General features: G+C 36.0%; 2 protein-coding genes across 2 annotated transcripts; both read right to left on the bottom strand.

Moving 5' to 3' along the window:
* Positions 1-483: 483 nt before the first annotated feature.
* LOC145209427 (uncharacterized) lies at positions 484-6192 on the bottom strand. The gene is made up of 8 exons (XM_080079709.1): positions 5616-6192; positions 5154-5340; positions 4624-4734; positions 3988-4072; positions 3605-3770; positions 2568-2772; positions 1570-1712; positions 484-1228 (listed from the first exon to the last, which is right to left on the bottom strand). Exons 1-8 carry the CDS (start codon positions 5999-6001, stop codon positions 1102-1104), a joined length of 1410 nt encoding a protein of 469 aa, XP_079935835.1. The 5' UTR covers positions 6002-6192; the 3' UTR covers positions 484-1101.
* Positions 6193-7704: 1512 nt separating this feature from the next.
* Positions 7705-13114, bottom strand: LOC145209425 (uncharacterized). The gene is made up of 8 exons (XM_080079707.1): positions 12604-13114; positions 11745-11943; positions 11298-11408; positions 10951-11035; positions 9858-10023; positions 8996-9206; positions 8488-8633; positions 7705-7945 (listed from the first exon to the last, which is right to left on the bottom strand). Exons 1-8 carry the CDS (start codon positions 12990-12992, stop codon positions 7816-7818), a joined length of 1437 nt encoding a protein of 478 aa, XP_079935833.1. The 5' UTR covers positions 12993-13114; the 3' UTR covers positions 7705-7815.
* Between the last annotated feature and the right edge of the window lie 428 nt (positions 13115-13542).

A 13542-nucleotide genomic window follows, 5' to 3' on the forward strand; every position in this document is an offset into this window, starting at 1 on the left:
ACACCTCAGAACCTTATCAGATGTTATCAGCACATATAAGTTGCGAATGCTTTGACTCATACACGCCTGTTCTGTGTTGTTGGTATTACAGTGCGTCTGGTTTTCAAATCCAGCACTTGTATTTTGCCTCCGGCTATTTGCTGTTCAACGTGTGACGAAACGGCATTTCATTTGAATTGAATTTCAACTTTCAATGTTTTTGATTCTTCTGTTTACCAATGTGCTTCATCTTTTCTTAGTTTAAATATTTGATCGCCGTCAAATGTTTGTGTTACGACATTGTCAATAATTCTCAATACTTACTCGCTACCAACTAGTACAGCAACTTGATTATAAACAATATCGTCTAAGATATTTAGCACCGAGGATGAAAACAGCGATTGTTGAAACGTCTGCATGAGTTCACTTTCACTATGTCATCTTTATGGAAGTTTTGTTTTTTAAATCAAATCCCAAAACCATGTTTCAAACACACATCACAGAAACAGTGCAAACGAGATATATTCAATGCAGGATACACTTTGTCAATGAATGGAAATATAATGTATTATAACTACCAACAAACTCAGATTTACCATCAATTACCTAAAACACTAATTGAAGCCACGATTAAAAACGCATAGATTAAAATTAGAAAAAATAAAACAGTATTTTATCACGCTAATCTCGATTTTGGATTAAATGCTCAAAATCCCAATAACTTTCTAAACCAGTTTTTCTGTACCAAGTTACACTCGAACTGCGATCCACAGTAACCTTATGATTTCAAAAGCTAAAGCGAACTTAAAGCAATTTGCACAGTTCAGGACACCAATTAACAACAAATTATGTAACGTTTGTATCGGCAAAAAAACGTGCAATTATACAATGCCTGAGTTTAAACCAGCTTTCAAACAGCGTACCATCCCTAACAAGCAGAAAGTATTTGAACACAGGACAGGCAAGATTCTAAGCAAAATTTCGTCAGCCTTTTGAAGTTGTCCCTCTCGAAAACCAATTCCCAACGTTAGGAACTACTGATTCAACTTCTCGAATATCATCTGCATCAAGCTAAGACACCAAAGCGCTGTTGCTTCAACAATATTTGCCAGGAAGACCAGATTAGGTTTGTTTATCGTCAAGCTGCATTGTAATGTACTTGTAGATCTCATCGTCCATTGCCGAGAGTGGAGCAATGTCTTTAGTTCGCATCAGGGACACATTGACAGACCATGACGACCCCAGCGATCTAAACCGTGAAGTAAACATAGTTTGCATTAGTTCTTTTCTGTCACACCGTTCATCTGGTGCAGGGGTCTCAAACATTTTTTTAAGAAAAGATACATTGTCAAAATTTTGACTTCGTCGAAACTGGGATTAAAGTTCTCAAACAATTTTAATCCAAACTAAAAACACACCTATACTTGAGTCTGTTGCGTAAGTATTAATTGCGTAAAAGAAAAAAACATTTTTTCGGACTTATTCAGAATGCAAATTTAAATTTTTATTTTCTTCTTTGAACGACATTTAAAAAAACTTTCTATAAATCCCGAAGAGTCTAACGTTGAAATATCACCCTGCTATACTCACTTCAGAAACACAGTTGCTTGCGAACAAATCTCCATCTCAACTGAAGATAACAAATCGTTAACGTTTTTCCAGATCCAGTCGCATGACCCGTAGTGACCTTTCCAATGCGCCATGACGTCATCGGACGTGTAAAGGTCGTAGTCCTGTCGTCACAAAATGTTTAATAACGTAATAATGCATAATGATTAAAACTGTTTTTTAAAAACTAATTGGGCAATCGCATTTATCCGTCAAAAACATTTGTAAAGTGAAGAAGGCTAAGTAAGGCCACAGACCTATTGCAAAGCGTTACACCGAGTTAAGCTGGTCTCCAAAGCATTACCACATGTGGGTTAGAACAGTGGTTCCCAACCTTTTTTGTTACATTCCACCCTTCGCCCATTTTCGAACTATTCATTCCTCCCCATAAGAAGAAAAACAAATATAACATAAAAAATTATAGCAATTTGAAATAGACCTTACAATTAGGGATGTCCATTCAGAATCCTTTACAAAATGTGAACCGGGTCCAAATTATAATGGACATAATAATGTATACACAAAAATATTCTGTAACATTTCCAATGTAATTTTTTTGTAGTTTTTGTGAAATTTCTCCCCTGAACTCAAAAAATTCCTCCCTAGGGAGGAATTCCACCCCGGTTGGGGACCACTGGGTTAGAACAATGAACAAGGAAACGCGGTGTTTAGATAAGCGGAAATGAATCTGAACCCACGCCCACGTTTGTGTTCTCCGGTCCAAATTTAACGGATCAACTGGAAATGCTTTGATTTTAAAAATAAGTTACAAATTTGGTTGCTGCACGGGAGTTCACTTAAAATACTTACAGGATTTGTTACGAAACTAAAAGTAAGAGGTTTGAAAACCTAAGATTTGAACTTGTCTTAACTTGAGATTATGGATTAGCCAGGAAGGCGGGTATTTTTCTTTTTTACATTTACATGTTATTTATTTGTTTACAAAGTTTTAGCGTATTTACAATCAAAACGCCTCTTACATATTTCTGCTTGAGAAGTTGTTTGACTTGGAGAATATTTTGAGTTTGCGAGGGTGGCGAGGCAACGTAGATGTTTGTAACTTTAACTTTTTGCTCGATTTTCTTCATTTTGGTTCGAATCCCCTCTGTTATGTGACTTGGTTTAATTGATTGGATCTTGTTGCACATTTGGCGCTTGGAGGAGTTCTTCCCACTGTTAGCACACCTGAAATGGCAAGAATAAAAAAAACGTATTATATAAACAAGTTCTAGCCACAGAAGAGCATTCTTATTCCGAGAGAAAAAATAATTAATTTGGCTGAGTGTTCCAAAGACTCCTGCCCCTGTGCAGACACAAAAAATGATCAAACCTAGTCCTCGGTAAATTCCCGGGTTCAAACCCGGTGAAAGATTAAAAATCATTTGAGCTTCGCTTGACGGATGACAAAAGAATAAACCTAACCATTCACCACAAAAAAGGAGATGAAAACATTTTAGAAACTCGGTGTATAGTGAATACATTTTATTGTATACGCTACAACGGTATTTGTTGTTTCCGCCACTTTAAATTCACTATGTTCAACATCTCTACCGGTTTTGTTTGTGATTACGCTCGTTTTTTTTCACATACGCGTATCGTTAGGTCAGACCTGGAATCCCAATACAGCTTAGTTGAAAGTGCGCCAGCCGCGGGCAGATTCTTGACATAGCAGGGCATTGGATATGGATTTGCGGTTTTTTTTTTACAGTACAATTCCAAATCCAGTTTCATTTAGTTTAGTTCTTGGTTTTGACAAATCTGTTGCGAATGTTATCGTAGAAATCTCAAAATTGAATATGTTACTTTACGATGGTTAATTTTGTGTTAACCCATGCGAAGAGACCCAAACCTGAATTCTGTTTTAAAAGTTTACATAAAAGTTGGACTTGACCAAAAGTTTGTGTGATTAGTCAATCGTTTGTCTGTGGGTTCAAATCCCACTTTATAATGGATTTTCCTAGCTTGTCACCTAACCGCAAAAGTGCCTAATACTAGATGGAGTTAACGCAAGGTTCACCTCAACATCCAATCGCCTTCATCATATCTCCAATGAACACTGACAAAACTTTTATTCTGCATGACGTCAGAAATACAGTGTTTAGCAAGTTGTTTGATGTGGGGAGGGAATGGCGTAAAACGGATGATTTCGGAATAGAGGTCAGCTTCCGTTATTTTATCGAAGTCTGAAACGGATAACTTTAGTGAATCTAAACCGAAATTGTCTTATGCATAGAAAAGTATGATTCGGACTTGATTATAGATCCAAACAAAGTTACTTACAAAATATTTTGAAACTTTTGACCTCTCCATTCAGATAGTTTGTTATTCAAATAGAATTTTTGTAAGTTATATTTAGAAGTTATTAAACAAACTTAGTTATTTCCGATTTTGAGGACTAACCCAATGGTATTGGTTTTTCCGGTTTGGGCCTTTTTTCTTTCACCTTAATGTTGGAGAATTGGAATGGATGAATTGCACATGCTCTCTGCAAAATAAAGGTTGTTTAGAAACATATTAATTTCACAATTGCACAATAAAATTACACCAGTTTGTAATCGTATTGTTAGTATATTGATCTTACTCAGCAGTGTTCAGTATTTTAGTGTTAAAAACCAGACAGGCACTTAACATTTTAACTTTACTTAGACTAAATAAGGGTGCTATGGGGCCTAAATGTCATTATCTATTTCAGTGGTTCTCAAACTGTTTTTTGTTGCGACGCCCCTGGGAAAGTTTTCTAGTCTTGCGACGCACCAGCAAATAAAAGTTAATTAATAAACTTATTATTAAAGTTGTGTTTGTTGATACAACCACAAAAAGCCACGAAACGAAACTATTCTACGACGCCCTTGGACAATTGAAACAACGCACAGTTTGAGAACTACTGCTCTACTTGAATAACTTACCAAAGATGCCTTTTACTTAGGTAAAATAATTGCATCTTAATAAACGGTGGATGACTTTAGACCCAGAAGTTTTCAAAAGTTACAGTAGATTTCGACAAACGGTGAGAATTTCTGATGTATTATTTTTTACCTCGCTTTCGTATAATTGTTTCATCTCCTGTGTGTCGTATCCGATTCCTTTTCCGTTTATTGTCATGTTGATGGGATATTCCGATATTCCGGTCTTAAGTTTTCTAGATTTCTGCAAAACTAACTCAACTTAGTATCCTATGATCAACAGCTTGAAATCAAGGCCCCAGCAAAACAATGTTTAGCTTTATTGTTTAGCAGGAAAAATATACTGTGGTTTCAAAAAAAAAACAAAAAAAAACTTGTTAAAATAAGAAAAACTTTGAAACAACTGGCTGAATCAGAACAAAAGTTTGAGTTGAGTTGTTTAAAAGCCATGTTTTTGTTGCAGTATTTATTTTAACACATTTTAGCTCAAGCAGCAATGATTTTTGAACACACTTTTCAGGATCTATAGGAATAAAAAAAAACCAGGACTCTTTTAACACAGAAACGAGTTTTGTAACAAATAAACAACAAAAACATGATTATAGTATTTACAATTTCTATTTAAAAAATGTAATCAAGAAGTTTAAACAAAATGGTCATTACCTTGTTAGGAAACAATTGTAATCCAGTGATACGTTCGATAATATTGTAACGTCTCGGTGTCAGTAACGAAATCTTGAACACCGCATCAACTGTGTTGTTGCATTTTTCTTTGTACTGATCAATGGTGATGAAGGAAACCAGTTTAGAAAGTTTCATCAGGTCCAGTCTATGACCTGCCTCAATTTCACTAAAATATTTGCAGATTTATGGTTATGTATTTATTTGTTGCAAAACTTTAACAAGTTTGTTTTAAGCTTGGTATATGTTACAGAGATTTGAAAGTATAGTTTAAGTCATTCAAACTGGCAAAAAGTTTTTTAGGATACTTAGGTTAATCCCAAATATTTTGCTTCATAAAATTACCAAAAATCAAGTTAAACCGGTAAAAATTAATGATTTGAAGGTACTTTTTACAGAAATCTTTAATTCCACACAGTTTTTTTTAATTGTGATTGTACTTACTTATCCGACATGTGTTTGAAGAACTTGGGCAGAACAACTGTACGGTTAAGGTGAATTGCAATGTAAATTGATTTCCTAAATCCGATCAACTGATTGTTTGGTCCATTTATTAACACTGGGAGCAAATATTTATCCCTTCTCAAATTGATCATTGGCTTAACGTGTCCATTTTCCGCGCTAAAATTTTTCCACTTGATGGGGCAATTCGTCCTTAGCGTTTTCGATTTGTAAACAGGTCGTCCTCCAAGAAAACGAGGTCGAGTTTCTTTTTGTAGAAAGTAACTTGTCACATAACTTTGTTCGATTTTAAACGAAGTGATAAAACCCAAAGTAACAAGAGGCATCAGAAGGAAAGCCACTCGTACAACAATCCTTTTAGTTTCCATTCCTTGGTAATGACGTAATACCCACAAGGCATCAGTACATAGTCACGTGTTTATTTGTAGTGGCAACCGCAGACTCCTGATCTGATGACATTGGCTCGTGAAAATGCTTTAGGCTGTTCCAAATTATTGTGGTTTTACAAACTTTTAGGTTTATATTTTTGTGTATATTGTTCTGCACCTAACAAACACAAATCCATTCTGAGTTTGAATTTATAACAAATATAATAAACAAATAAATTATTGTTCCATAAAATTAATTAAACATGTTTTGGAGTAAACTTATGGTTTAACCACTTTGATACACTTTCTTGTAGTTTAAAACATTTGTTCCGATTTTTGAAGAAGAAAAAGTGCTGTCAAGCAAAAAACGTTTGTACTGGCAAAAAAACCCTCACCAATATTTTTCAAAAACGCTTAATAAACTTTACATATGACACGAACCTAACAACATACAACACTTCACTCTTTTTGATATTTTGACATTGTCTTAATACAGCTGAGATTTTCATCTTGACCTTCACTTTCAAAATTTCCACATACTTTTAAAAATTAGATTTCGACCTAGCATCGCATTTCAAGGTATTGCCTGATACATAATACTTGCGATAAAACTTTACCCTTGCTGTCATGTACTGATATCTAAGTTGCATCAAATTTGGCAAGATTGTCGGAAACGACATATACGTCCAATAGCCTCGGGGCTACAAATTCAATAAGAAACAGGTTTTAGCCTGTGAGCTTTATTTCTTTTAAATAGCTAGGAGTGCACAGCGGTTTCTCTATATACGTGCCCTGTGATTTTAATACATTGCACACCATAAAGACATAGTTGTCATTCTCAACGACAATCTCTTATCTAAATGAAAATTTGAAATATTTTCAATGAGTTCGTTTTATGGGTAATTTCAATGCAGCAACAAGACTGCAGTGAAAAGAAGACTCTTTGCTGTTGCGTTTTGAATTTATTTTTGCACGAATGATAGCAACAGCAAATGATGAAACGTTTGTGTAAACAGTTTTTAATAAATATGAATCATTTTGCACATCAAATATTTTTCACAAGCAAAAACAGATTTTTACTTCAGTCAGAAACTGACAATGCCTTTGAGGAGAAATCTTAATTTTCCGAATAATTTCTAAATTATCTTATTTTGTTGCTTAGGACAAAGGTCCCTCATTGAACAATTTTTAATGCAACAAATTGTGTTGGAACAACGTTTTCACATTTTAAACTCTTTTGTTCATACAAAGCGACTGTCCTGGAGACACTTTGTTCAGTTTAAACCGTATTTGATTGTAGGTTACTGCTTCGATTTGTACGCCAAGCCTATTAAAGGCGTCATACCGAATCAGCCAATCACCAAGCATTTGTCCTGGCGTATTGTGATTAACATATGAGTGTGAGATTGCTGGTCTGCATAGACGCTTCGGGGCTGATCCCCGTATGAACATATTCATCTTAGTCGATTTGTATCGGGGCTGATCTCCGTATGAACATATTCATCTTAGTCGATTTGTATCGGGGCTGATCCCCGTATGAACATATTCATCTCAGTCGATTTGTATCGGGGCTGATCCATCCCCGTATGAACATATTCATCTTAGTCGATTTGTATAGTTTCTTTAACTTCCTGTTTAAAGTGTGTTTAAAATAATTATGCACAGTCATATGACTCGCTGTTTCAGCAGCAAATGCAGCACTCACTTCAAGATTCATCTGTCGAATCTTCTTCCACCAAAATGACAAGCCAATGCCACCCCAATAAAGCTTCATACAATGCGAATACAGATTGGAGTACAGAGTACTTTTGAACTCATTGAACTCCGTGCACAACTCGCTGAACAAGATCGAAAATCGCAGAGTCGTGTGACATGAACCTTTGCGAGATGACGTCATCCGTGCGTTTCAATTTGACATTGTTTGACCACGTGGATGCGTCCGACCTGTGGTTCGGAAAGAGTAATTTTTGTACATACAATTTCTTTGCCTAATTTTTGCTCTAAACCAGGGATGTGCAACAAGTGGCCCGCAGGCCACAATCCGGCCAGCCAAGCTATTCCGTGTGGCTCCCACCAACACACTAATCCAGAGTAAAAATTGCAATTCTTCTGATAATTCCGCAAAATTTTCCACTAGTTTATGGTAAATTTCCTAAGTTGCTACACTATAGGTAACAAGTATAAGCGAAATCAGCGTTTTCCAACCTGTGGGCCATAGCAGTTTGCAAGTACTTTACCGAATGTGACGTAATAATTCCCTTATTGATGCTTTGAAAGAATTTCAAATTTAGTGTGTACATGAAAAAAATTGTGTGGTCTTCGCTTGACGTCCGAAATTGGTTATATGGCCAACCAACAAAAAATGTTGCACACCCCTGCTCTAAATGCTTTAACGTTTTTTACAAATACTTACATTAAACTTTTGAAAAATATAAACATGAATTGATAACCCTAATAAAATATAGATGTTTCTGAATTTCGGTCACCTGTGAAATATAATTCCCCGAGAGCAGATTTCGATCTCAGTTGTGGACAAAACGTCATCGGTGACGTCATCCCACAACCAGTCACATGACCTGTAGGTTGTTTTCCAAAACTTCACTACGTCATCTGACGTAAATAACTTCCAATTCTAGAGTATAGAATAAAATAAAGTGAGAGGTTGAATAAATTCTGTATGAAATATGAAAGTGATTTTTTGGCCAGTATATTTGGAAAACAAAGGGAGGATTGGTGTAACTCATTTACAAATGGCACGTTGCAAAGACAAAATCTGTTTTTAAAACTTTCCTCGATTCTAAGTCAATCAACATAACACACATCTCTGAGGATGTTTTTGCATCAAATTACTTATTTTGTTCATGAAGGCCACTTATTATACCTGTATACATGTAGAGTAAAACTTTGAACACAAACTTTCAGCAATTTTACCAGAAAGACACATCAATACATTTTGTTATGTATAACATCTGAAGATTGTATGATTCGACTTACGTATTTCTTTTTCATTTCTTTTCCAACTTCCAGGAGAAGCGGCACCTCGGAGGGCGGTGACGCAATGTACACGTCATGGGGTACGTCATCGCGTGGTAAATTACGCACCGAACTATGAATGGCGGAAGCAATGTCTACTGGTCGGAACTTTACTATGATGTCACACTTTTGTTGAAATTCCTTTTTGGCGTGAGGAACTGGGTCTAAACATCTGTTGACAAAATTAAAACTGTTGTTCTTTTTTACTCTTTCGTTTTTTTACATGCTCCCAGTGAGCATTTGGTTCGATGTTATTACAGGCGTCGGCAAACTCGTTTCTGAAAAAGGAACTGGCGTATTACTTCAAACAGCAGTGAGCCGCAAAATAACTTTGTACAGTTGGGCCAATGTCAGAGACTTTCGACTTGGTTGATTATCTGACCATTTTTTAATCGTACAAACCTTATTGGGTAAAATGTGTATTTTTTTGCTACGCTACTAGCAAGTAGCAACATAACATTGCGTCAAAATTTTAGAAATGTTGTGATAATTGTTTTATCATTTCTCTCTGGCGCTTAAACTGAATCCCGATCTGAGTCTGCTTCATACGAACGATTCCATTTTTGCGCATAAACTTACAACAGCTGAATATTTCAATGCACCTAAAATCGTGTTTTTCATTAAGCAAACCCGGTATAACAGTTCGTTTTGGTGTTGTAAATTTATGTTCTTAGGATTTTTGGTTGAGACATTTTCGAGTGATTTCGTATCCTAACCATAGTTTGAGAAGACCTGTTAGGCGAGCAATTACTTCCGAATATTTGCTACAAAAAAAATATGCCAAAATCTTTCTTTTCAAACACAAATTAATTATAGATGTTACCTTTTCATCCAGTCCTTGCGATCGTAGCGCCAGTGAACGCTGACGTAAGGGCGACCGCCCATGACGTCAGCAATAAACTGCGTTGCCATGGTGACGATGTAAGGGGGCGTTCGAGTGAAACGAACAATTTCGCCGTACAGTTTTTCGTCCTTAAGTGCTGTCAGATCTGTTTGAGGTCAAAATAATTTTTCAAGGTCATATTTGAAAAAAAAACTTTGCTTTGCCAAGCAACAAAATTAATTAATGTAAACTTTACAATGTGTATTTTGCCCATCTCGCCAGTTTCTTAATAAAATATCTTAAGCATTAATGCCATCTTTGCAATTATGAGAGTTAAAAGACGGAGAAAGATCTATTTTGCATTGCCAAATACCCAGCTATATGTAGCTGTTTTGCACTTTTTAGGAATATTCATTTAAATCAGGGGTTCCCAACCTTTTTACGGTCTCGTACCACTTGGATGCTCTGTACTGCCATGTGTACCACTTCTTGCAGAACAACTAATTTGATCGAATCATATTTAATTCAGAAGAATAATATTGGCCTACTAAAATAACACTACAGCACCACAACTAAATTGGATGAGATTTTTGTTTTTGTTTACTGTAAAGAAAATATAAAGTTGTGAATCTAGGTTTTTGTGAAAAAAAAACAGAATCTACTCGCGTACCACCTGAAAAACCTTCGCGTACCACTAGTGGTACGCGTACCACAGGTTGGGAACCCCTGATTTAAATAAATCGCTGACGTGTCACTTAAATTGCCCTGTTGTAATTAGTAGGACGCCATATCGTAAAGATCAAGGCGGTGATTGCAAACCTCTAAGAAGCAGCTGGATCGCTTATAATGACAACTTTGTTGTTACTCCATAGCTTTCTACGTGTCACAAAATAGTACTTAAAGTGTATATCAAGTTAATAGAGCTCTTCTGGCAAATATATTTTTATTCCGACGTTTCGACGTCCTATACACGTCGCTTTCATTTGCCAGAATTTGCCAGAATTTTTATCTTAATATTATGCCTGGCAGCACAAGCTTATAAATTAAGATGTATATGTTGGTTCGGGTTCATTTCAACATACTGAGAACCTACCAATTGACGTTGGTTCCGGACCAGAGGGTTTTTTCTCTCGGATATTCAGGTTCGCAAAATGGAACGGGTGAAGAGCACAACGAGCCTGATGTAAAAATTAAACAAAGAACTATGGTGTATCGGCATTGAGATATTCAAAAAAAATTTGGTCGAAACTGTACAAGATATTTTTGCTAATTTAAAAAGATTTGAAACAAGGATTATGCCGAGGGAACTTTAAACAATTAGTTTAATATGATTATATCTACGTAAACCTGTGGTTTAAAACGTTCTTTTAACAGGGGTTGTTTTTCTGTACAGAGGTAATGGCCCTAAACTTTCAAGTTTGTGAAAATGTTGTGACGAACCTTGTTTGGGTATAAATCCAAAATTCCTTTTCTGTCAGTAGGAACTCCGATAAAACGTTCGTTTCCTTTAAGTTTTAGATCCGCGGGATATTCTAACACCGAGCCATCTTTCTGAACCAGAAATTAGAAGATAAAAAAATTATTTGTTATTTACAAGGCTTCTTCTTTTTAGGGGTAAAATAATCCTTCTGGTCATGTCGCAATTACTATACTTTTTGTAGCTAATATTTGAGCGACGGATTAAAAAGTTTTGTCAGAGCAAATAAACTAAAATATCCGGAAGCAAATCAGGAACAATAAATTATCTGCAGTTAGCTTGTTTGTATTTAAAACATAACTTTCTTTAAATAAGTAGAAAAAAACACATGACAAGTACGTACTTTGGTATGATTCGAATCTTCCCAACCTAACTCGGACACACCCCTGCCACACCCCTGCCACACCAACCTTTCGTTTTAACTTCATATCGAGCACTGCTTCGACTTTTGCGTAATGATTCGATGACGTTTCTTGCAAGCGATAGACGGCGTCGATGTTACCATGGCAACGCTCACGAAGCCGGTCGAGCGTGACAAACCTGATAAAGCGTTTCATGTATTCGAGGTCTACTCGGTGTAGGGGATTCACCTTATTAGTGGACTTAAAACTGAAAAACAAGATTTGAAACGTGTTTCAAAACGTCCTTACCGTTTCAAAAGGAAAAGTCAAAAAATGGGGTGTTAATAGTTGCATGACCGCCAGCATGTGTGGTCTAATATACCAGTGGCGATGGTTTAAATATGTGTCAGTAAGACCGTAGGACCACAGGTTGTACACTACTAAATTTATCAAATAAATTGCGCAATCAAACATTTATTTAAGTCCAGTATTAAGTTTATATGTGGTACATTTTTTAGTTGTTTCTGTCATTTTAAAGTTCTCTATATGAGTGCTCTTCAACCTTTTTTTCGGTTTGGTGAACCCTCAAAGTTGTTGTGACGAACTCATGCACTCTGTTTTTATTCAAAAGGTAAACTGAGGTAAAAAGCGATATGAAAAATCATTATGCATATCATCATCAACCGCACTGAAAGTGTTAGGCATGAACTTTTAAAAAAATACAGGCTCATTTATACATCAGTTGAAACCAACATTTTTTTCAAATATCCTGAAAGTCAAATATTAATGGTTCATTAAATATTTGTAATGTACCCTATATACGTTTTCGTACTGGTACACCCCATGCATATTTTGTGCACATTGGTTGAAGAGCACTGCTTTATATTAACAGGTGCTTATTGAGAGCAAAGTTTTCGCGGCAACTCACATATTAGCGTTGTGCTTGTGGAAAGTGGGAAGAACAATGGTCCTGTTCATTCGAATCGCGACAAACATTGATTTCCGGAATCCAACAAGCTGATTGTTGGGTCCGTTGATCAACATCGGTAGGAGGAACTTTTTCGGATCTAGCGCCACTAGCGGATGTGCTGAAGTTCTCGGCTCTTCGTAAGTCGGTCTCCATGGCAACGGACACTTGCTGTCACGTGTGTTTGGCTCAGCGCGAAACACGTGATCGCTGACGCTTCGGACACTTTTTTCGATTGCGTTTTGCGGCTTCAGGAAGTAAAGGAATGCGACGAGCACCAAAGTAAACAAGCAAACAATCTTCTGCGTTCGAATTCTCATTATGATGTCAAACTTCTTCTTCCTATGCATTTCGCTCTACCGTCGTTTTTCATCACATTTAACTGATGGGACTTGTGGGTACGTCATCACCTTTTCAACATAATTAATCATTTGTCATTTCGTTGTTTAGTTTGAGCAGTTAAAGCCTAAAACAAAATCTGGAACACCCAAAAATATTTTATTATTTTTTTTTTTATATAACCAACAAAATCTGAAACACAGATATAAATAGTTTTCCATGTTTCTTGATGAAACGCGGCGTTCCAAAGCAAATTCAATAGCTGCACGCGATTAGCTCGGGGCGATTCCTGTTGTTGCAACAAACCTGTATGTGTATTACATTCATGATCACGGATCCAGCGTTAAATATGAAAATCACTGGAAAATTTTTAAGACAAAAGTCTTGAAAAGATTTAACAGTTTTTGTTGTTTTAACAAATATGTGTGTATATCTATTATTAAATAACAAACACTATAATACTATATATGATAACGGCATTATCATAACTAAAGCACTATCGATTTACAAGAACGAATGTACCGCCAAACTAAACATTTACAAAGCATTTTGGAAAGAAGC

The sequence above is a fragment of the Phallusia mammillata genome, chromosome 1, assembly GCF_965637545.1.
Source record: "Phallusia mammillata chromosome 1, kaPhaMamm4.hap1.1, whole genome shotgun sequence".
Classification (NCBI taxonomy): Eukaryota; Metazoa; Chordata; class Ascidiacea; order Phlebobranchia; family Ascidiidae; genus Phallusia; species Phallusia mammillata.

Bases quoted from the DNA above. Each gene is read 5' to 3' on its own strand.
- LOC145209427 (XM_080079709.1), bottom strand. From the start codon at position 6,001: ATGGAAACTAAAAGGATTGTTGTACGAGTGGCTTTCCTTCTGATGCCT. The intron at 4,735-5,153 runs GTAATGACCATT...TTAGTTTTGCAG, and splicing joins TACAATTGTTTCCTAACAAG to AAATCTAGAAAACTTAAGAC. The intron at 2,773-3,604 runs GTGAACCTTGCG...TTGCCATTTCAG, and splicing joins GAAGGCGATTGGATGTTGAG to GTGTGCTAACAGTGGGAAGA.
- LOC145209425 (XM_080079707.1), bottom strand. From the start codon at position 12,992: ATGCATAGGAAGAAGAAGTTTGACATCATAATGAGAATTCGAACGCAG. The intron at 10,024-10,950 runs GTAGGTTCTCAG...GACCTCAAACAG, and splicing joins TCCGGAACCAACGTCAATTG to ATCTGACAGCACTTAAGGAC. The intron at 7,946-8,487 runs GTGACCGAAATT...TCCGAACCACAG, and splicing joins CGGGGAATTATATTTCACAG to GTCGGACGCATCCACGTGGT.